Raw genomic sequence first — 21,734 nt, 5'->3', positions numbered from 1 at the left:
CCTTGAGCTCACCGGTCAGGAAGTGGGGCAGAGACCCAGGGCCCAGCCCAGGAGTGCCTAGACATCATGGCTCCGTCTAGGCAAGCCATTTTGCCCAGATGAGCTGTAGGTGTGTTAAGTAGCCCCTCTGCTCCACAGTCTCATCAGCTGAGCTGGGGTGAGCAGTCTTGACCACTCTGTGCTTTTACTTGCCTTGGAATCCAAATCAAGTGTGTAAGCAGGTCTGGAGGTGCGATGTAGTTGGGATGTGTGAGGGCTGGGTTCCCCAGGTCTTGGGCTCAGCACCCTCTTCCAGGCTAAAGTAGATTATGACTGACACTACTCTAAAGGTGGGTTTGGGGGCTAGAGGTGTAGCTAGGCGGTAGAGTACTTGTCTAATGTGTAAGGCAAGGCACTGGGTTCTGTCTCTAGCACCACTTAAAAAAACAAAGACGTATTCCAGTGGACACTTGGCTGGGCAGGAGCAGGGGTGTTAGAAGGCTCCTGCAGGGCTGCAGCACTACCTTACTCTGCTGGTGGAAGCCAGCACCAGGGTGGGCCTTACACTTCTGCCTGGGGAGCTCTGATACACTCAAGTACACCCTGGGGAGGGAGCCAAAATGTCAAGAGGAGTGACGCTTGGGGAAAGGCAACCTCCAAGCCGAGGACCACCAGGGCTACAAGAGAACACAGGCTGGGGAATGGGGGACAAGCCCAGTGCTACCTAGAAGATGGGGTGGGGTAGGGGAGATGTGGTGGTAGGCTCAACTGTCCAGAAGAATGGCAGGCAGAAAGGAGAGCGTTGTGCTCTGGCCAGCCCAAGAGAGAAAACTAAGGCCAGTGGATGGTGTTTCCCAAGCTGGAGAACAGGAACACACTTCTGCCACTTGCAGATAAAGCAGGCCACCTGGAAAGTCCCATCCTCCTTTTCTTTTGGCCACAGGAGGTTGGCAAACAGAGGCTGGACTTCTTGGGGTCCCTTATGAGGACTCCAGAAGTGGATGGGGCTGGCCTCTGGGTTCTGGATTCCTGCTAGGACTGTAGAGTCATGGCAGCCCAAATGAACTGACTTAGCTGAGCCTGACAGGCCCGCTGGCCTCTGTGACCTGGAAAAGTCACGGCCGCTCTCCACCCCCACCCCACAGGGAGGACAGCCCTGCTGAAGGCCTCTGAGCCTCAGAGCTCTTATCTTCATCTCCCAAAGCCGGAGTATAATCACACCATCATCTGTGATAAGCTGGCCCCCTCCCCCACAGCAAACTAGAATGTCTGGTGTCTTCAGCTTTTGATTGAAATCCTGTCAGCTCATTACAGACAGAGCGCAGGCTGGGTATCATGCTGATCTAGAGAGGCAACTGGCAGGGACTGGTGTCTGCGCTTAATAAAAGTAGGGGGAGAGTTATGACTTCATAAATGGAGTTTGGGAGATAAAACTCAGGCCTGCGATAATAAAAAGGCCATGCTGTTAGAGGTGGCTGCTTCCCAGCCCAGAATGGTGGTGCGAAAACTTTAAGAACCAGCCTTTTGGGCAGATCGCAGACATTGAGGAACCTGGCAGAGCCCCGACTTCCACGCTGACAAACAAGATGATCACCAGGTCCACCGAGACCCCGAGCATGGCTTCTTTTGCGTGGCTTGGTAAAGCAATGGATACTTCCGTCCTTGAACGAGTCATTGAATGGATGAATACGGACGCACAGCAGCAAAGTCACGGTCAGAAACACGGAAGTATACTGTCTTTCTTTTATTGAGGCTTAGTTTCCTGGACTTTTGGCCCCAAATGGGAAAAAAAAAAAAAAAAACAGCAAATTAAAAACAACATTGGCAGTAGAATGTGACAAACGTCCCCTGGGGAGTGAAGCTGAGTGGAACACGGCAGGCCAGTAAGGGGTCCAAGTTTTAGAGGCTATGGGCCTCCAAAATGGCTGAGATGGCAGACTGTCCAAGCTTCTTGAGCAGGGAAAGTCTCAGGTGGACTAATGCTAACACACAAGGATTGTGGGAGCTAAGGAATCCCAGGCACTGGTCCCAGCAAATCTCTCTCATGCTCAGTCTGTCTGCTTTGCAGAAACTGGGCCCGTGTGCTCTGGTGGGCTCAGTGTGGGATGACAGGTGGTACCTGAAGAGGCCGGCCAATGAGCACTTAGCACTGGCATCGGGGAGTAGAGGGGAATTCATAGCCGACCAGACACTAACTCCACTGGCACCACTAGTGCCCCTACTCCAAGGCAGTGACACCCCACAGCCCTGGATAGTCAACCTTCTGTCTTTTCCTAGCTCTGGCTAGGACACACTTTTTGCGAGGAGCGGAGGAAAAGGAGAGAGGCCCACACCCCTTGGTGTGCTCCACTTCCTTAGGTAGGCTGACTCATAGCATCCGTGAAGCTGTCATGGTGACGAAGTCCTCAAAGCTGAGGCGAATGTTGCCCTGCACAGCTGTATCCTTCTCCCGGAAGGCCTCAGTCAACACCTGCAGCTGGGTACACACCTTGATGAAGCAGTCAAGCTGCATAGCAGGGGTGGCAGATCTCGAGCAGTAGCGGGAAACCAGGAGCTGGGTGAACTGAGGGCTCAGGTTGTAGCCCATCTGTGACAGAGCTGCAGAGGAAGGGCACAGGAAGCAGAGGCCTGTTGTGAGCACCTCTCTAGGAACTGGAGCACTGGCTCACAGCAGCTCAGGGGACCTGGGGGCATCAGCTCAGAAGCACGAGGACACAGAAGTCCTGGGGGAGCCAGTGAGATGTCAGGAGCACAGAAGGAGCTCTTTGGATGTGCCCCCACCCCATCTTTTCACTGTCAAGGCTCATGAGATCCCAGAGAGGCTGGTGGTCTACCTGTGACCATCCAATGCATCTGTGCTACAGAAGGAAGTGTGAGCCACTAATCACCTTGGCGAGGCAGACATCAGAGACAGCAGGCAGGCAGTTCTTGGTCCCCTGCTTAGCCTCACTAGCCCCTGTTATTGTCGCTCATGCAGGGACGATAGTTAACCTGTGCTTCTAATAAGGATTAACGCAGCCACAGAGGCACTCTGCACAGTATCCCGCACACAGTGTGAAATAAAAGTCATATGTCCGTATGGTGCCACAGCCTGCACCCCACTGAGATGCCTCTGCCTGTTCTGCATTCCTTGCCCAGGAGCAATCTGAGCTCCCTGCTCTGTGAGGCCCCGAGCAAGGAACTAAGCTTCAGTTTAGTCACTTGTAAAGGGTGACTAGAAGGGCTCCCTCACCAAATGTGTGGAATGGCAAACAGGAGCTAACCCTTGGGAAGATGAGTTTCAGGAACCTGTACAACGCTCACCACAGTGCCTGGGGCATGGCACACATTAGATGCTAATCTTGTTGTTGCCATCAGCCTCACCAACGTCAGTGAAATGAGCTGGCAAGGCGGTGTTCAGTCCTGGTCACCCTTCCCTTCTAGCAGGGACAGACATGGCACACTCACCTCCACCCACCTGAGTGAAATGCACGGCTTGGGCAGAGGACTGGGACTCTCTGGGCAGCCCCTTCCTCTCTGAGGTGATGAAACCATCTCCCCTAGGTTCTCATAGCCACGTTAGCCATTTGTCCTTGTAACTTACTGGCCCGAGCCCAGGCTGCAGGCTTGACCTACAGAGTCAGACTGGAACCCGATGTGGCACTGTGGCCCCAGGTGCTCTTACCTACCCACGACTCTTGAGAAGGCACTGGGTCTCAGAGTAGAAGGGAAAGCACCTCTGGCCAAGTGGCAACAGGACTGAGCTCTGAAGCGTGGCTCTTTCCGAGCTGCATGCTGGGAGCAGAAGGAAGCACGCCACTCTCCAAGTGCCCATCTCTCTGATGCCAGAGGGGCTGTCCCACTCAGCACTGTCTGGAGTCCTGTCACCAGGGAACCCAGCACTGATTTAGACCTAGTGTTGCCTGATCCTGGATCTTGGTTCAGATCCCATCCAGGGTGCAGAACAGGTGGAATGAGTGGTACAGGTAGGCACTCGGCAGTGAGAGCAAACACTTCGATGGGTTTTAAGGTGTGAGAAGGAGTCTAGCTGCGTCATGCCCACTGACCCCCCCCATGGTCCTTACCTTGCTGCAGCTCTGTGGAGCTAATGGATCCAGAGTGGTCCCGGTCATACTGCTGGAAGAGGCTTCTCCACTGCTGCAGGAATTTCCACAGGGCTGAGAAGCCAATGACATCAATGCGGCCAGACTTGGTCTTGTCAAACATGTCTGAGCAGGAGGAGGGGAAGGAGGGAGAAGGCTTCAAGACTGAGGGTCAAGGGCATCACTGAGGCAGCTGAAGCAAAGGCCTGTGCCTGAGACATGGACCAACTGCAGTACCTGCCCTCCCCCTAGCCACTCTCAGCCCTGTCCCATCCAGATTCTGCAGGGCTCATGGCTTAGCTCCAAGCCTTGGGCCCATGCTGACCCCTTGCCTGTAGTTTCTTTCTTTCTTTTTTTAAATTTTTTGGTTTTTCGAGACAGGGTTTCTCTGTGCAGCCTTGGCTGTCCTAGACTCACTTTGTAGACCAGGCTGGCCACGAACTCACAGTGATCCGCCTGCCTCTGCCTCCTGAGTGCTGGTATTATTGCCTATAGTGTCTTCCTGGGGAGGGAATTCCTGCCTGCAGAATGGGAAACTGGACCAGCCTGTAACTTAGCAACCTAGAACTTGACAGTGACCCAAGGTAAAGGAGATGGCATCTTGAACCCAGCTTCCTCCTTAGCTATGGGTCTCTTCAGACTGACTACTTGCCCACTTCTGTCAGCTGTCAGGTAGCCTTGACCCAGCTCAAGCCTGCACACTCTTAGAAGGGCCTGGCTCAAGCTTGCACGTTCTTGGAAGGGTGGGACACTCACTTATCATCATGAGGCATGTCTCATCATTGAACGAGGACCAGTTGGAGTTGACCAGGGCCTGCTTCAGCTCCTTGAGGGAGATGTAGCCACTGTGATCGGCATCCACTGACTGGAACCAGGAGTAGGCCTCAGGATCCACATTTGGGGGGACACCACCTGCAGGAAGAGGTGTGGACCATGGTAGTCCGACCCAGGTGAAGGAAGTGCCGGGGAGCCACTCCAGGCACCTCCTGGCCACACAGCCTGCTGGCATCTGAGAAAGGAGTCTAGTTGAAGGACTGGATTGCCTAGATCAGACTGGCCTATGGGGGATTGCCTTCATTATAGGCTAAGGTAGGAGGGTCCACTCTGTGGGTGGCGCCATCCCTGGGTAGATGATCTTGGGCTGTTTAAGAAAACTAAGAAAAGGCTGGGTGTGGTGGTGCATGCCTGTAATCCCAGCACTCGGGAGGCAGAGGCAGACGGATCTCTGTGAGTTCAAGCCGAGCCTCGTCTACAAAGTGAGTCCAGGACAGCCAAGGCTACACAGAGAAACCCTGTCTCGGGAAAGAAAAAAAAAGAAAGAAAGAAAACAAAGGAAGTATAAGCCAGCTAGGGAGATAGCAAACAGTGTCCCCTCCATGGTTCCTGCTTCCGAGTTCCTGTCCTGACTCCTCTCAGTGACAGGAAGTAAGCCCCTAAGTTCCCCTTCAGCAGAGTTTTACCACAGGAACAGAAAGCAAACTAGAACTTCTACCCACAGAACTTCAGGTCTACCCCCATGCCCCACCAAGCCCACACCCTTCTCTGAGGGAGCGTGTGGTTGATTTCCACAGCAACTGGTGCAGTGTCTCAGTGACTTCTCTACTTGATTTTACACCCCTCCCCCAATACAGCAAGAAATCTCAGTAAATGGCCCGAGGGGACAAGTGACAAAGGTGGAGAAGCAGAGTCAGTCTGTCTCAGTGAAGCAGGGTCAACTGGCCAAAAAGGGACTTCTTCACACAAGAAGGCATCACACACAGACATGCGCACTGTGGAGGGTGGGCCAGAAGGACAAGGTTTGCCTGAAGTGGTGCAGGAAACCCAGTGGGCCTGCCCACCTCAAATGACAGCGCACTGGTTAGTGTTCACTGTAGATTTGACACAAACTAGAGCCACCAGGGTAAAGGGGCCTCAACTGAGGACGGCTCAGATCAGAACTCTAAGAAACAGGTCACCAGAGGAAAACCGAAGGACACTCGTACCTCCAAACCCTGCAGTTTGCCATGCAGGAAAACACGCCTGCCGTACAGGGCCTAAGAATCACTTCTGCAGAGGAGAGTAAGGACAGGAGGGCCCAGAAACTTTTTTCTGGATAAAGAGTTTTGAAACTGCAGTGTGGAGAGAATTCACACTGCCTTTTCTGAGACCCAGCACTCCAGGGCTAGCTTTCTGTTATTCCACGGGCAGCAGGTTTCTTGAAGCCTTGGGCCCATTTTATGGCTCTGGTTTTAGGGTAAGGGATTTCCTTGAAGACTGGCCTGTGGGCACATCTGTGGGACTTGTCCTATAGCTGGTTGATACAGAAGCCCACTGTGGGCAGCACCATCCCTACACAGGTGGGCCTGTGCTAGCTGAGCAGGAGCTGGGGGAGCCAGCAGGAGAACAAAGCAGCAAGCAGTGCTCCTCATGGTTTCGCTCGAAGCTTCCTGCCTTGGATCCCTCATGGATGGGCTGTCACCTGTAAACCACATAAAAGCCTTTCTTCCTCTGAGCTGCTTCCAGTCACGGTGTTCATCACAACAGAAACCGACTAGAACCGGCAGGGTCCCTGGGAGAGGAGAGCCACCACCTCTGGCAGTAGTTCCTGCCACACGTGTAGCTATGTGCTTCACACACAAGAGTCTAGCTTGAGATTCAAGGCAGACTTGGATTCAAGCCCTGACTGGTTTTTACCAGTTGTGTAACTTCAGGTGAAATGAGTAACCTCTTTGAATGCCAACTTCCATACTTATAACAGGAACCACTGCCAAGGCTGTTGGAATGAACTACAGGAGACAACAGCAAAATAAAGCCCCCAGCCAAGGCGGGGTGGGAGTGGTAAGAGGCGTTTTCAGAGAAGGGTATTTCAGCTGTGTTTGAGGAATGAGGAGCTGCGGTGGACGGGAAGGCGGCAAGGCTCGGGATGCGGTTTCAGCATTCTGAGTAACCTCTGCTGGACGGAAGGCAAGGGCTGATGGCCAATGGGGCCCTTTGGGATCTTCTTGCTGCAGAGGCACCTCTAACGGTCAGCTCTGTCTTCTGAAGTGGTGAGTCTTGAACCCTGGAGGTGGGACTTGCCAAAACTCTAAGATGCGTGATCAGGCTGCCTGCTGTACTGCTCCCAGGTGTTGCTAGCCACCCTGGAGAGGAGCAATGCCACCAGATGAGAGAGAGCAGCAGGGAGGGAGGCTGAGCACATGAGGCACGTCCCTCCTTCCCTCCCCTACCCTGGAGATGACTGTCACTCTCGGGCCCCTGAGGAAAGGCCTCTGAAGCAGGGGCTCTTTTCCCCACAGACTTTCTATGAGCACAGACACAAGGTTTTGGAGGAGATGGAAATCGATGGCAGAGCTGAGAGCCAACAGCCAGATGCTCTGAGAAGATAAACGCCCCTGTCCGGCAGCGCTCAGAACCCCAGAGGTTCGAGCATCTCCCCTAGGGCCACCTGCCTGGGTATATCCACTCAGCTGCTGCTTGCTTCCTAAGCACAGCACTCCCTGGAGGCCCTTCTCCAGGCCATGGTGGGTCCAGGCTGCCTTGCTGGTGCCCTGCCTCCTGTGAATAGCCACTCTGGGAAGGAGCTGACTTAAGCTCGGCAAGGGTGGCACCTACTTTTCCCAACTATCTGCTGAGAGACCCCAGCTGTGGCTCTTCAATCTCTGCCTCCCTTGCCTTGTCGAACACCTCCCTCCAGCCTGCATCTTTCTTTCCCCTTCTCTTGCATCCTCTTGTTTGAATGACAATACCTCCAGCCCTATAACAAGTCCTCTCACAGAATGCTGTCTGTTCGTCAAGCCCAGGCGCTGTGCCTGGTATTAAGCTGCAGTTTCACATTCAATCCAGCCTGTGAGGTTGTGGCATTGTCCCTATTTTACAGAAGTGGAAACTGAGGTAGTGTGGTCAGGTCAGTGTCTGATCTTTAAAGCCAAGCGTTAACTAATCACACCATCTCTTCTTCTTCTTACTGATGAAGTTAGTCCTTCTATAGGAATGGAGTTTCTTCTCCTGCTGTTGCCAGTTAGCTGCTGATCTCCCTTCCCAGGACAAGCACTGAATGTCTTCGCCCACTGCCTGGCAGCCTATGGAGCTCCCTGGGAGAGGCACACCATCTCCTGCTGGGGTTAGCCTTCACAGCAGGCTACGCTCCGGCCAAAAAAGCTGAATTAATGAGACATCAGTCCTTTGGAGAAGAACCTAAAGAGGTAGTGTCCAGTCCTGCTAGCTTCTTACTCTTTTTCTCCACCCTAAGGACAACATGTCCCCCAGAAGGAATGATCAGCACTGACCCCAGAATGAAAAGACACATGAGGCAGAGACTGAGCTGCTAGCCCGCAGCTGCTGACACACAAGCAGGAGTGAGTGAGCAACAGTACAGGCAAAGCAGGAAGCGAGGGGCTATGGTGCCAGAGACCGGGGCACTAGCACATCCATAGGAAGCATCAGGGTGGGACATGGATATTGCAGAGCAGGCTAGAGGTTCTAGATTGGGTCCCTGAGCTGAAGATTCACTTACCCTGTCCGTAAAGTCCAGGCTGCTGGGCACCATAGGAACTTGGAGGTGGCTGACCATAGGGGCCCCCTGGAGGTGCACCACCATATGGTCCGCTTGGGGTTCCAGACGGGATTCCTCCAGCACTGGGGTATCCATAGGGTCCTCCAGGGGCAGGACCTCCGTAGCCTCCGCCAGGGGGCAGTCCACTGCCATACTGGGCCCCACCATGGGGAGGCCCAGGGTAGTAGCCACCCGGGGGTGCTCCAGGTGCCTGTCCTGCAGCTCCTGGGCAACTCTGTAGGAAGAACAGGCCCGAGCAGGGAGATGAAAGAGGCCCCAGCATAGCACTTTACAGCTACAGAGCACCTGCCCCGCTGGCCTTATGGCTGCTTCTACAGGTGAGGCTGGACTTATAGCTCTTTGCTCAGGTGGCCTTGAGACTTTCAGGGAAGCGACCAGTTACACAAGGTCATACCAAGGGCGTACAGTTCAGGCTGGAACCTTGTCCAGCTGACTCCTCTTTCCTGCACATCAAAGGCCCTGCAAAGTTTGCGGCTTTATCCCTAGCTTCTCGTGTACAATGGATGTTCAGTAGACTTACATGAACAGGCCAAATGAATCAAACAAAATGCTCAGCCTTTGGGACCTCCGCCTTCACCTGCAGAATTCACAGCACGAGTGCAGTCTCTGCCACACAGCCTTGGGCCTCATCAGCCACCACTGATGTTCCCACAGCATGGGCCCTGCACAGCAGCTCCTCTCCGCCTACATTAGCTGACCACGCATGGACATTCCCTGTCTTTGTGACTCTGAGGCAGGTGCGGAGCCTAGTCCCAGGCCAGTGGGGACGATGACCAAACACCACAATTTGGGTTTGTCATCCACTAACTCATATGACTAATGCATTGAGGAAGGAGACTGAAGCAACTTCCTCTTCAGAGTAGATTGAACAAAATCCAGCCCAAATATGAATCCTCCATTCCTCTCCCTCTGCCTTTTGTCTGACACTGACAAAGAACAGTTAGTGCATTAGGAATAGGATGTGTACTTCTTGGAGAAAAGCCCTGTATGGAAGTAATGAAATTCTATAGAGTCTTTATAGGAGGGAATGAAAGGAGTTTTGTCCCAAAAAACAAGCAAAAGCCATTTGCCATTCTTCTGAGGCTTGTGAAAAGAAGCTGAAATTATTTTGAGATATAGATGAATAAAAAATATCAGGGGCTTGTCCAGTAAGTTGGATAACTCTGGTTCTGTCCTGTTGAATGAGAGTCATTCTCTGTTGGCTTGGGGTTTTTAAAAAAAGGTATATTGAGAAGAAACAACCATTCTAAAATGGCTAAAAAGAGAGTTAATGGCTGCAGGGAAAAGAGGAGTGTTCAAGATAAACAGAGATGGGTAAATCTAAGCATCTTTGGGAAAGTTGTCTTTTTTCCAGGGCTCAAGCCATTATTTCTAATTGTTGTAATGCAAAAGGAATTACTGTAGGAGGTGAGTTCAAGTCCTGTATGAGAGGCAGAAATAGGAGAAAGAGCCACTCTGGGAATTTCCACGGAAGGCCAAAGCAAACTGACATTGCCCAAGAACTAATAAAAAGAATTTAACATTATCTTTTTGGGAAGAAACCATTGTAATCAAACAAATCAAAACAAACCAAAGCAATTCTTAATCATCAGGGTGTAATGGAAAATAGTTTTTTAAGAAAGGCAGTATTTTACATCAATAACTATAGCACAATAGTTCTGAAGGAACACTAGGCTGGATGGCTCCAGGGGATGGAGACGAGATTAGCAGCACAGAGAGCACGTGAACGCCTCATTTACCAGACTTTGGGGACTACAGAGGACAGGATAATTCCAGGCGCTGAATAATGAATGGTTCTGTATGGTGTGCCTGAAGCTCTTCTTGGATTAGCTGATGTAACTAAGTTTGTCCCCATTAATTAGCTAGTGATCTCCCATCGGGGGACCCTCTATCCAACAAAGTTTGTGTCGGTATTTCTCATGGTCCCTGAGGACAAAGGACATTCAGGTACAGAGGTGCACAAGCCTGTTGAAAAAGGGGATCTCTACTCCAGGGAAGAAAAAGTAAGTGTAAAACAAACGGTGAAAAAAATGGCAGTTCAATTTTTGAAAAGTACACATAAGGTTTTTTTTGTTCTTACAAAAGTAGAGATTACTTTTGTCACTAACTCCTTGAATGTTTAAAACTGGGGACTGAATGTGCCCATGAGAAGGCTAGGGTTATTTAGCCATAACAGAAACACCAGCTGCTGTGCCTCTAATGCCCTTCATGGGGATTTAGTTGACAGAAACACCAACTGAGTCCAGTGTGCTCCGAGGAATCGAGTTCTTGGCTTAGCAACCATTACTGAGGGTCTGTGGAAGTGGGGAATGAATAATAATAAATTTTGTCGATTGAGTTAGGGTTGGAATTTCTTGGCGCAGCTGGAAATAACTATAACATGAATCTGAGCAGGGCAATCTGAATCAATGGCATGCGGAGGAAAGAGATCTGGGCAAGCAAAATTCCTTTTATAGTCCAGTCCGATTCACCTAAAATCAAGCCAGAACATTCACTGGAAGGGGTTCCTACACATCTATGGGGAGCCTCTTGACCTCTCCCAATGCCTCTGATTTTCTATCTTTAATTAGAGGTAAATCTAATCCAGAGCTGGGTGGCGTGCAGCAGAGGCGCCACAAGGTGTGGAAATGACTCCAGCCTTGTGCTCCTGCCGAGGGAGCACAGCGCAGGGCACTGGAAGTGAAAGGGGGTTTGCTTGTACCACTGAGTCAGTCCGGGTGCTCATTCTTGTGTCCCCCCCAAACTGGATCACTTTCCCCATCAACTCTAGATGTAGTAAGCTTTGTTTACACTGCTTTTGGAAATGGCCTCCTTTCTCACATTTGGAATAGAGGGCCACAAGGCTGCTGCTGCTCCTCTGTGTCAACGCTTTGGCGGGCTGTTTATTGTATCAGCATAGTATGAAAAGGATTAGCAACTACAGAAGGATTTTTTTGTTTTGTTTTGGAGACAGGATTTCTTTATGTAGCACTGGTTCTCCTAGAACTAGCTCTATAGACTATTCTGGCCTCAAACTCAGAGATCCACCTGCCTCTGCCTCCTGAGTGCTATGACTGAAAAGGTCCACCACCGCGGGGCAAAGGGTTTTTTGTTGTTTGGTTTTGCAGATGGAATTTGAATTTGTGTGAGCCCATGAAAGGTAAGGAGACAGCAACTTCTTTATTGTCTTTCTGCCTTTCCACTGCTTGCGGTGTGGACGACCACCGAAGTCCATAAAAGGCTCTGTAGACTTTTGTCTGATAATAGAAAAGGACCCTGAGGGAGGTAGGGTCAGGAACTTTGACCCCAGCCACTGTAGTAGCAGCTGAGGCTGGGTCTTAAAAGTCTCCTTGTCTGATTAAATAGATCAAAAGTAACGTGGGGTGGGGGGTCTGCCTTTACAACGGACAGGCCTTTGTCCATCCATTCCCAGAGCCATTATTGAACAGTGGTGACAATTTTTATAAGGGCTTGACAGTCAAAGATAACTCTTCATATGTATGTGCAATAACATTATTATTCTCCTAGTAAAATGGTTTCAACTTCATTCTCTGTGACAAGTTTTGTGAGATCTTTGGATGTGGCAAGTGCAGCCCTTCGTGGGCGGAGTCTGGCCCTACTCTGACGACTGGAAATGCAGCTGCCCATTCTCCTGCCTCAGAAGCTCAAGGCCACTTTATGGGTGTGGATAATGTATTATATTAGCAGCTGGCAGAGAATCAGGCAGAAGGCAGAGGGGGTGTGTGGGATGCAGCAGGAGACACTCCTGGGACACCTCTTTTTCTTTTGGGAAGGCTGTATGGCTAACCCAAACTTGGTTCCGAGATTAAATGTTTTAGTTGCACTGGTTGTAGAGAGCAATGCATTTGGTCATCAAGTCTCTCCCAAGACTCCTGAATCAAGTGTCCTGTGGTTAGGATTCCAGAGACAACGTATCTTAGTGACAGTCAATAGCTGATAGTTGGACTTAATGACATTTTAGCTCCAATCTCTCTAAGTAAAGTGAGCTTCAGGAGACAGAATTCCCCACACTGAGAAGGCAGAGGCGGCAGGCTTTTGGGAAAGCCTGCTTGCTCCTTGGGGCTAATTGAGAAGTGAAGGTGAACTGGGCTTGATGGCGAGAAAAAGAAGAAAAAAAGAGTAAGCACGGGTGTGTATGTGTCCCCCGCTTCTGGGATCTGCTTACCAATTTAGCCACTCTGAGATATCCTGATTTCCCTTTCCCCACTCGAGATCTCTCCACCCTGCAAGGTGGACCAGGAAGGAGCTTCCCGGGAGATGCCTGTTGCTCCTTGTCTCCTTTGATGGCCAAGATGTCCAAAATTAAAAATCCCATTTTCCTAGGGTTCTTCAGATGCTCATGTGAGTTCAGATCAATCAGGGGGCACCCAAACTCATCAATACCACAATAAGGAGGTAGGTGTGGCTTGCCTTTAATCCCAGCAATCAGAAGCAGGAGCCAGATGGGAGCTCTGTGAGTCTGAAGTAAGCCTGGTCAACAGATCAAGTTCCAGGACAGTACAGAAAAACAAACAAAACAGAACACCAACAGCAAAACTCACATAATAAGAATGAAAATGAAGCCAGGCACTCAGGAGGCAGAGGCAGGCGGGTGGCTGTGAGTTCCAGGCCAGCCTGGTCTACAAAGTGAGTGCAGGACAGCCAAGGCTACACAGAGAAACCTTGTCTCAAAAAACATGACATTCCATATGAAAGAAATGGCCCAGATGAACAACATTAGGAAGTGTTTTGGGATTATGGATGGGAGGTAATCCAAACAGAAAATATTAGAGGCAGATGACATGGGATGGAGGCTGGGATATAGATGAAGGGAGCTTAGGAGGTAATATCTGTCATGCTCCAGGTGAAAATAGGCTATTCTAAAATACATCAGGTGTCTGTGTCTTTATTGATTGTAAAAGTGGGTTAGATAATACTGCTATAATAATTATAAGCCTAATAATAAACATTTATTAGGCCATACCATTAAATTAACAGCAGCAACAGGACTCTTAACAAAGCTCTGTATTTTGAATAGCACGGAGAACAAAGGACACTTCCTTACTTCTGTTTCTTTCTTCCCTTGGGTTTTGGGTTTTTGGGTTTTTTGTTTTGTTTTGAAACAAGGTTTTTCTGTGTAGCCCTGGCCATCCTTGGAACTCACTTGGTAGACCAGGCTGGCTTCAAAGTCAGGGATCTGTCGATCTCTGCCTCCCAAATGCCAGGATTAAAGGCATGTGCCACCATGCAGCTCTTAAGGGACTTTTCTACAAAGATCATTAGCATAGTTTTACAACTACAACAACATACAGGCGAACACACACACACACACACACACACACACACACACACACACACTCTGTTCTGAGTCAGGGGCCAGGGAGAGGATATAACTTAAGAGCAAGGCTCTGCATGTAGCTTGGGTTGTAAGCACCGACTGCACGGGGCATCCAAGACAGGTTACACAGGCTTATACAGGCTGAGCACACAGTAGGACAGCAGACTGGACACACAGTAAAACAGTAGACTGCATATACAGTCTTCACTGATCTTAAGGCACATGAACTTCACTGCTAGGTCTGGGAAAAGACTCAGTCTGTTTGAATGAAGGAGGTATTTTCAGGGAAACGTATCGGCACACTAGCTGGTGGCTCGCCCTCGACGAGCCTCAGGGTCCTTAGGTAGCAGTGCCTGCCTCACACTGCCTGCTATACGGATGAAATGAGACTCGCTGCACGAAGCCTGCTGGAACAAGAGCTTGGCATGCAGCAACAGGGAGGAAACTCAGAAGTCACACATAAGCTGTCGGAGCCAGGTCCAGAAGCCGGTCTCCTGGGAGAGACCTATAGCTTTTCCAGCCACATTCCCTCTCTTGTCCACCTCTGTGTTCTACCAGCTAGGAGCTCTGGAGGCTCGGAGTGGTCCAATTCCCATCCCTACATGGGTTTGGCAGAGCACAAACGAACTATGTATTATTTATTTTTATGTATCTATCTCTCACTCCCAAAAGTTGCTTAGATCAAAGCTAATAGTGACATGCTGGCCTTTGAAGGGCGTAGAGCTATTCCTCACCAAAAGAAGATAGAGGGGAACCCTGTAGACACAAGCAGACAGATAAAGCACAGACTTAGGAGTGAACATGGTGTGGTCAAGGAATGGTGAGAGCACGCTGTGAACCCACAAAGGAAGGTCCCTCAACAGCCTCCTTGACCAAGCACTTCTTTTGTTGTTTTTCAGTTGGTGGGTGAGGGACAGACACAGAGCTCCTTTCCTCCTCCTCCTCTTCTTCTTCACCACCACCACCACCATCACCATCATCATCATCAGTCACCCATCATCATCCCCCAGGCCCAGCACAGTGCCTGGTACCTGTAAGCCTCCATAAATATGTGAACAAATAAGCACTGCTTTGCAGAGTTAAGAATTTATGCTGGAGAAAACAGATCACCCCAGAAGCGTTTCCCATACAGGAGGAATATGTGCTCTGAGCCTTGTTTGGAGAATTAGCCAGTGTGGGTTTGGAGGATGAGCTGCGGGGTGGAGGGAGAGGGGTGGAGAGACAGGGGGGAGTGCAGCCCAGGTGCTGGGCAGGCGGAGCATGAGCCAGACAGCAGGCGCAGGGATGGGAAGAACGGGGTGGATTCTGAAGCTATTTCAGAGAGAGACTAGACATGACTTGGCAACTAATTGGATTAGGCAAGAGATGGAGGGGGAGTGAAAAAAGCGAAGTGTTTCGAATGACTCAGGTTTTTAGCTTGCACATGATGAAAAAGGTGGAGCCATCAACGGAGGAAGGACAGGCTGGGGAGGAGGCTTGTGTCGGGCTCTGGCCTGGTCCCAGGGTCACTGAATGAAAAGTTAAAGTCTGAACCAGAAATGAGAGCCAGGCCTTGGACTCCATGCCCCACTACCAACCCTTTCCAGACAGTTCCTAACAGTATTTCAGACCCATAAACATGAGACTTGGGGTGGAGGGCAAAAGGCAAGAGTTCAGTAACCATGGTTTCTAAAGCACCACAGAAAATTATCTCGGTATTTTTCAGGGTTGGGGACATAATGAGGCAAGGTGCTTTAAGCTCAATCATCTTTGACTGGTTCCTTGAACCTGAAGCTAATTGCTCATCCCCATTTTAGAGACGAGAAAACAAAGATGCCTGAAGTTAAATATATTTTAGATCATGTGGCTAAAATGAGAAATGGATTCAAAATAGCACCTGCACATGTGAGGGCCTGGCGTACGCCTGTGCCAAGAGCTGTGCTAAACACCTGTCGAATACGATGGCTTTCCACCGTGGACACAGATAGCGGGAAAGGCTGGAGGTGGCCTTTCAGCACCCAGAACAGAGAATTTTAGATTACACTGTAGCGCCTAGACCCCATAACAGTTTGCTTCAACCTCACAGTTAAGAGCAGTGTCCATTTGCACTCCTGCAGGTGACAGAGGGCTCAGCCTCTCCCAGTTCAGAAATCCCTGCATTCTCTTTTAGCTCTTTCTTCTACCCATAAGCCCTTGGGAGGCTCGGAGATAACAAGCAGGTCTAGACTGACTCCTGAGGAGGAAGGGAGGAGATGGCAATGCAAAGGCAAGCCTGCTCAAAGCTGCCTTTCAAGTGCCTGATGGAAGAGGCAGGAGCCTAAACTAACGGGTTAAACAGCCATGAGAAGACAGGAGGACCGGTCTGGGCAATCACCAGCAGCGCCTTGTAATATTTAAAGGTCAAAAACATGCAACCAATGAACAAGGAACCAAGAGCTGTCCCGAGACTTTAATTACCACCTCTGTGCTGACACTCCAACATCTTTGCAGCTTCATCTCTCCTGAGCTGCAGCCCCACACGCCCAGCAGCCTCCTGACACCCACTCATCCAAATCAAAGCCTTCGTGCCCTCCCTGGTACTTCCCTTCCTTCCTGTCACCCTGATTAAACAGTGTATTCCCTCAACTCTTCCTCCCAACAGCCTGTCACACCAGCCTTTACCAGGTCACCGTCCTCTTTAGTTGAGGACTTCAATAGCTTTGATCCTGGCCACCTTGATCAACCTCTCCCCGTTCAATCTCTTCTTTCAAGGCCCCATAGAGCTCTGTGGGACAAATGCAACAACCCTTTCACCAGCTCCCATCCCTCAACACTCTTAGGAGGGAACCAGACTCCTCAAAATGATATACTAGACCCTTTGGGATCTGCCCTTTGCTTACATTTCTGGTCTCATTTTCTTGCCTCCTGGCCCCTCCTTATTAAAACCAGATTAATCTTAAAATTGCCCCAAAATATTGGACTTTTTTTTATTCTCTAAACAAACTCTCAGATAATTCTGATACAAACCTGCACTAAGAAAAACGCACTATGGAATGCACTTTCTTTTCTTTTCTTTCTTTCTTTCTTTCTTTTTTTTTTTTTTTTTTTTTTGAGAAAGGATAACTCTGTGTAACAGCCCTGGCTGTCCTGGACTCACTTCATAAACAAGGCTGGCCTCAAACTCACAGAGATCTGCCTGCCTCTACCTCTGCTGGGATTAAAAGTGTGCACCACCACACCAGGCTGGAATGTACTTTCTTCTTCTCCTCCTCTTCCTCCTCCTCCTTCTTCTTCTTTGGGGGGGGGGGTTTCAAGACAGAGTTTCTTTGTGTAATAGCTCTGGCTGTCCTGGAACTGCTCTGTAGACCAGGCTGGCCTCAAACTCACAGAGATCTGCCTGCCTCTGCCTCCCAAGTGCGTGCGCCACCACTGCCCGGCTGGAATGTACGTTCTTATTTGCTTCCTGGTCTTTGTGAGGTTATTTCCTTAGCTGGAATACATTTTTTTTTTCTTCTCCCAGCTTACACCAACTAGTGATTCTCCCTGGCCCCACCCCCACCAGACTGGCCATTCTGCACTGTCCTAATGCCTTACACCCACTCCCGCTCGACAAATACAATCTACACGCCTGCGTTCATCTCCCATGTGGAGTGTTTTCTACATGCCACACTTGACGTTAATTATGTCCTTTCCTATTCTCAGTGAGTCAGCTATAGGTACTGCTGTGACCCCGCTTTAAAGAATGGGATACTGAGCTTCGGGTCTTTACAACAAATTTCTGTTAAGCAAGTGGCGGAGCAGGGATGTGACAACCAATCTCTCTGGCTTGGAGACCAAGCTCCTAAGCTCTGAGTTCCATCAGGCAGGCTCCCCCACTGAGGCAAAGGGCGCTTGACTTCTACTGCTCCCAACACCCAGGCAGCCTTTGAGTAGCGGAAAATTACAGGGACTGTGACTCCCACCGATGGCTGTAATCCTCCAGAACTATGCAGTGGGTGGAAGGGAGGCAGCTCTGCTGAGCCTTTGCATGACTTCAAACATCCGGTTTTCCTTTCTTAGAACACCTGGGACGAGGAGGCGGGCAACTATAAGGTGGGGATAAAAGCACCATTCCTTCTTCTATTCCAGACACTTTCTCCTAGTGTGCCTTTTCAGTATTCTGCCCTGAGCATAAGCCCAGGCAGGATGGCAAAGTACCAATCATGGCAGTGGCAGCAAGTGCCGTTACCATGCACTGCCACGTGCTATGCACCACTGACACGCAGAGCTCCCTATATCCTTTGCTGCATTCCATCCTCTGTGCACCCACCTCACGGGTGCTATTTCTCCCTTTCTGTAGGTAAGGGAATTAAGGGCCAGCCCTTAAGTGGGCTGGCTATCCAGGAGCATATCACACTTACTAAGTGGGTAGGGTTGGGGTCCAGCCCAGGTCTGTCTGTCACTGATTCTGGAGTGCATACAGGTCATCCCCAGCACTTATGAAGACGTAGCTTACTGTGGCTAGGAGGACAGCCCCGTCAGTATCCTGTTTGCCCTGCAAGCAAGAGGACCTACTTGCATGGCTCCTCAGCACCTAAGTAAAAAAGGCCAGGTTTGGCAAAGCATGCCTGGAGTGGCAGAGACGGTGGGGAGCCCTGGAACTCGCTGGCCAGATAATCCAGTACAGTGAGCTCCCAGCTCAGTGAGAGACTGTCTCAAAAAGTAAGCTGGAGAGCAACTGTGGCAGCTACTCAATGTCAACCTTTGACCTCCCGATCCTCACTCCCCCCCCCCATAGGATTCTGGGGTAGGATCTGTGCCATTCTGAGCTCAGAACAGGTCTTAGGTAGGACCCAGATCTATCCTTTAAACAAGCTCTCAGGTAATTCCAATACAAACCAGCCACTAAAAAAATGTACTATGGTGGGCTGGAGACATGGTTCAGTGGTTAAGAGCACTGGCTGCTCTTCCAAAGGACCCGGGTTCAATTCCCAGCACCCACATGGCAGCTCACAACTGTGTGTAACTTCAGTTCTTTAGCGGATCCGACACCCTCACACAGACAACATGCAGGCAAAACATCAGTGCCTATGAAGTAAAACTAGATAAAAAAAATTTTTTTTAATTCTGTAAAAAAAAAGTACCATGGCAATGCTTTCCCAAACCAAGCTCCTCCGAAACACCAGTGTGTCACACACACACACACACACACACACACACACACACACACACACACACACGACATAATACAAAACAGATGGGGTAGGGTGTTCCCTGGTTAAGTTTTTAGAAATATTACATATTCTATGCCTTTCTGACAGATTTACAGTGAACATTAGCAAGCTGTAGTAAACAGGACATTTCACAAACTTGCTTAACCACAGCACCCTTCTCTACGAACAGCGTGTGCTAACACCTCACAAAAGCCAGCAAGTGGCACGAAGTCTGGGAAACGCTGCTCTTACACTTCTAGCCTCAGCCCACACTGGCCTCTCTACTCACGTCTGCTAAGTATGCAATAAACGGAGTTCAAAGCTCAAATCCTGGCCTCACCCTCACTTGCTATGTGTGACCTTTACGTCTCTCTGGATTTTCTCCTTCAGCCGTAAGTCGAGATAGTAAGCCTTGCTTGCCTGCAGGGTCTTTATAGGAGCATAATGGAGGCCCAACTGCTGTGTAGAGCCAGCAAGATGGCTCTGTGAGTAAAGGTGCTTACTGCCAGGGCAAAGGAGTTTGAGCCTCAAGACCCACATGATAGAGAAAAGAAGAAGGAGGAGGAGGAGGAGGAAGAGGAGGAGGAGGAGGAGGAGAAGAAGAAGTCGTCTTGTGTTTGTGCACATGTCTAGTCATCGCTCCCCTTTTCCCCGCTCCTGCCCCCCTACAAAGTAAATGTAAGAAATGCTGTATTAACTGTACAGACCTATACATCTTTTAGCTTGTGACCATGGTCAATCAAGGCTTGGTAATATCCCATTTGATTTTGTTTCCACTTTTCTTGCATGATATTAATCTCTTAAATTACTATGTGATCAGCTGGTCGGTGGTGGCGCATGCCTTTAATCCCAGCACTCGGGAGGCAGAGGCAGGCGGATCACTGTGAGTTTGAGGCCAGCCTGGTCTACAAAGTGAGTTCAGGACAGCCAAGGCTAACACAGAGAAACCCTGTCTCAAAAAACCAAACCAAACCAAAAAATTACTCTGTGATCAGGGCGATTATTTTGTCCAGTGTGAAGTAAGGGGAACGCTTTGAAAAATCCTAGAAAGTAACGTTACATTTTATTGCATATGCTGTACAGGGATCACACAGTTCTAATAACTCTGTGGGGTGGGCTCTACTACTCAACCCATTTTATAAGAGGAAACTAGCTCAGAAAAACGACTTAAAACTAACGTGGCCAACACTTGAGTCTTTTGACTCAAAACTACATTTAAGTACCTCACTGCTCTGTCATCTACCTAATTCAGGACACACACACACACACACACACACACACACACACACACACAATCATACTGCTATGATGCTCCTGATGCCCAACTACCTGTGACTTCAGATAAACTCTATGTTTTCTCTGGGTTTCCCTTTATCTACGTGTGAAATGACGCTGACTACCGTGAGTAGTGTAAGCATCTCACTTCTGGCACCTGCTATCACTGACTGTCCTGATTATTTTGTCGCAGTACGTGTTGAGTGAGTCGGGAAACTTGTTTTTATCCCACGCCCAGAAAGACAAGAGAGAACCAGCGCTCTAAACACCTTGTCAGCACGGAGGATCCTGCCCCACCGGAGACTCGAGGGGTGAGCTCTGATCTGGCCCAGCTAGAACCTATCTAGTCCACAGACCCCGCAAAGGTGGGCTTGAGCGACGTCAGAGGGGATGCGACACAACAACCTCGCGGGGGATTCTAGGTTACGTATGAAGAGAGCGACAGACTGGCCTCTTTGTTTTTCTGCTCACGCAAGGCCTTTCTGAGATGAGCCTCTGCGTGGAAAAGGCGCAGATTAAGTGAGGCGAAAGAGCCGAGGAGGGAGAGTTGCCTCTAGACAAAGTCCAGACATTGATGCCGCGGCTACAACTCACCTGCCCGTACGGATAGCTGGCCATGGCGATTATGACGTCATACAGTTGTGGAAGGCGGGGCTTCCTGCCCTCAACTCCTTTTCTCGGTAGGTTGGGGGGTGAGCCTGCTTCTGATTGGACGGTAAGACTGCCAATCTTCCGGCCTACAAACGGAAATGACACTTAGGGCAGTGGGCGGGCACCTAGCCGATTTATGGGAGGAGCGGAGGCCCGGGTAGGCGTGTCCGGAAGTGTTGGCGACGGTAGTGGCGGGTTTATTTTTGGTTTTCGTGACCAGGAGCGGACTCCGGGGCTGGTCAGACCAGGTTACCTAATGGGGGAGACTGGATAGGTTGTTTCTGAGGTGGCCATATTATAAGCTGGCAAATCGGACTCATGTTAGTTACATCTCTTTCTGTCATCACTTTATTTTTACGCCAGGCGGTTGCCATGGCTACTGGGAACTGACCCCGCCTCCTGGGACTCAGGTGCTACTTAGTACTTAGGTGCTAAACAGATCTTTGGTCAGTGGAGAAAGATCAAGCCACCAGGGTAAAAGGAAAATTAGGATGACCTGGTCCTTCTTTCTCCATAAATGGGGAAACTGAGGACCAGAAAGCCAGTGACTTATTTGCCTAACTTCAGTGCATTCACAGCAAAATGTGGCCGAGGATTAGTGTCATTGGATGGCTAGTTCTCAACAAGGTCTCGTCCCGTTTTTAGGTCAAAGCCCAGCTCCTGAGTAACCAGCTTCGTGTACTTGTCTCTTGGGGGTTTAGCGTCTACACTTGTTGGCATTGCTTATT

General features: G+C 49.9%; 1 protein-coding gene across 1 annotated transcript; it reads right to left on the bottom strand.

Moving 5' to 3' along the window:
* Positions 1-1,736: 1,736 nt before the first annotated feature.
* On the bottom strand, positions 1,737-21,107 carry Pef1 (penta-EF-hand domain containing 1). The gene is made up of 5 exons (XM_051171626.1): positions 20,950-21,107; positions 8,554-8,827; positions 4,818-4,973; positions 4,044-4,187; positions 1,737-2,577 (listed from the first exon to the last, which is right to left on the bottom strand). The coding sequence occupies exons 1-5, from the start codon at positions 20,971-20,973 to the stop codon at positions 2,348-2,350; spliced, it is 828 nt and encodes a 275-aa protein (XP_051027583.1). The 5' UTR covers positions 20,974-21,107; the 3' UTR covers positions 1,737-2,347.
* Positions 21,108-21,734: the final 627 nt, after the last annotated feature.

This window comes from Acomys russatus, chromosome 29 (assembly GCF_903995435.1).
Source record: "Acomys russatus chromosome 29, mAcoRus1.1, whole genome shotgun sequence".
Classification (NCBI taxonomy): Eukaryota; Metazoa; Chordata; class Mammalia; order Rodentia; family Muridae; genus Acomys; species Acomys russatus.
This window is presented reverse-complemented; position numbering and strand designations above follow the sequence as displayed.